The 1,506-nt window shown below is 62.9% G+C and overlaps 2 protein-coding genes across 2 annotated transcripts; both read right to left on the reverse strand.

Annotated features, from left to right (window-relative positions):
• Nucleotides 1–406, reverse strand: DQ04_17131000 (sf3b complex subunit 3; the record flags this gene model as incomplete). Its single annotated transcript, XM_009317551.1, has 1 exon — nucleotides 1–406. A coding segment is annotated over one exon (406 nt), but the record flags the coding sequence as incomplete, so codon positions are not given.
• Nucleotides 407–989: 583 nt separating this feature from the next.
• On the reverse strand, nucleotides 990–1,268 carry DQ04_17131010 (hypothetical protein; the record flags this gene model as incomplete). Its single annotated transcript, XM_009317552.1, has 1 exon — nucleotides 990–1,268. The coding sequence occupies one exon, from the start codon at nucleotides 1,266–1,268 to the stop codon at nucleotides 990–992; it is 279 nt and encodes a 92-aa protein (XP_009315827.1).
• Between the last annotated feature and the right edge of the window lie 238 nt (nucleotides 1,269–1,506).

Genomic DNA, 1,506 nt, shown 5'->3' on the forward strand with positions numbered 1-1,506 from the left:
CCGTCGGGTCCTGCAGCAGGCGCGTCGGCACCGGCAGCTCGTCGAGGTCGTAGCGCAGCAGCACAAGGCAGCCCGTTTCCGACGTGACGGCGAGACGCTGCACCGCCGCGCTGCCACTGTCACTGTTGTTGTTTGACGGGGAGTCCAGAATGCCGCCACCACCCCCACCCGCAGAACGTGCGGCCGCCGCGACAGTCGGCACAGTGGCGACCTGGTAAACCTTTGCAAAGAGACGGGTGCTGTGCACACACTCCGCGACGTTGCGGTCAACGTGCAGCGTCCACAGCTCAAGGGTGTCGTGCCGCACAACAACGAAGTCGGTGGCGCCGGGTAGAGTGAAGGTGCCCCCAACACAGTGCGTGATCTTCTGCGTGGGGATGATTGTCTGGTGGTAGATCAGGTCCATGTTAGGTGGCGGGTGCCGAGGGGCCGCTTGCGCGGCTGGTCGTCCCGCCATTACTTTCTTCTTGCCCTGGTTGCTTCACACTCACCTTTCTCCGTGCGTGTGTTTCTCTCACTTCCTGCGGAGCCCTCGTGGCGTCCTCACTGCTAGCAATTTGCTTTCTCTCTCTCTTTCCACCACCACCACCACCAGCCGCAGCGGCAGGGAGAACGGTATTATGTGTGAGAGAATGCCGAAGAGAAGAAGGAGGAGGGGAGTGAGGCGGACAAGGACACACGCAGCACGCCCCCAAGTGGGCGGAGGAACTGCGCCCGTGGCGCAAGCAGCAGCACCAACAGCAGCCTTGCTATCTGTGCATCCACCACGCACAGGGAATGGAGAAAGAAAGTGTGAGTGAGTGAGAGAAACAAATAAAACAAACAAACGAAGGAGGGGAGGGAGCGCCCCTTTTTCCCCTTCACCCTCCCGCTCCCCCCACCCTCCCGCTCTCCATGTCCACACACATACACGCACCCCTCTCGTTCCTTCCTTCCTTTCTTTCTCTCTCTGTCTCCCCCTGTCACGCGCTTGTACGCACACCACACACCTACGCCGTCTTGGACACAATCGCCGGCTTCTTCAGCATGGCTAGCGCGTCGGGCGTCTGCGCCGCGCCGTCGTTGCCGTCTGCCGCGTTCTCTGCTGCTGCCGCTGCTGCCGCCGCCTTCTTGCGCTGCGACGCGAGCACCGGTGTGGGGATGTCCCACGTCTCGGTGCCCATTACCCGCATTGTGTATAAGAAGAGGCCGATGCTCAGCAGCCCGAGCGCAACGCCGATGTAATTCGCGTAGCGCCGCTCGTCGCCATAGAGCCAGTCGCGGTACATGCCTGTCTCGTCAAACGTGCCCTCCCCCTGCGTCTCGCGCAGGCGGTAGTCCTTCCCGCCCGCCACGTTGGCGATGAGGTTGGCGTTCTTCCAGCGCACGCTGTTGTTGAGCTTGTGCGCTGTCTTGTACACCGGCAGGCTGTGGGCGACGGGCGGCCCTTTGCGTGCGGTGCGCTCGCCCGGCTTGAGGTCGAGCGGGCCCTCGAACAGCTCCTTGCGGAAACCGCGCCGCTGCTCG

Source organism: Trypanosoma grayi (assembly GCF_000691245.1).
Source record: "Trypanosoma grayi strain ANR4 Tgr_1713_V1, whole genome shotgun sequence".
NCBI lineage: Eukaryota > Euglenozoa > Kinetoplastea > Trypanosomatida > Trypanosomatidae > Trypanosoma > Trypanosoma grayi.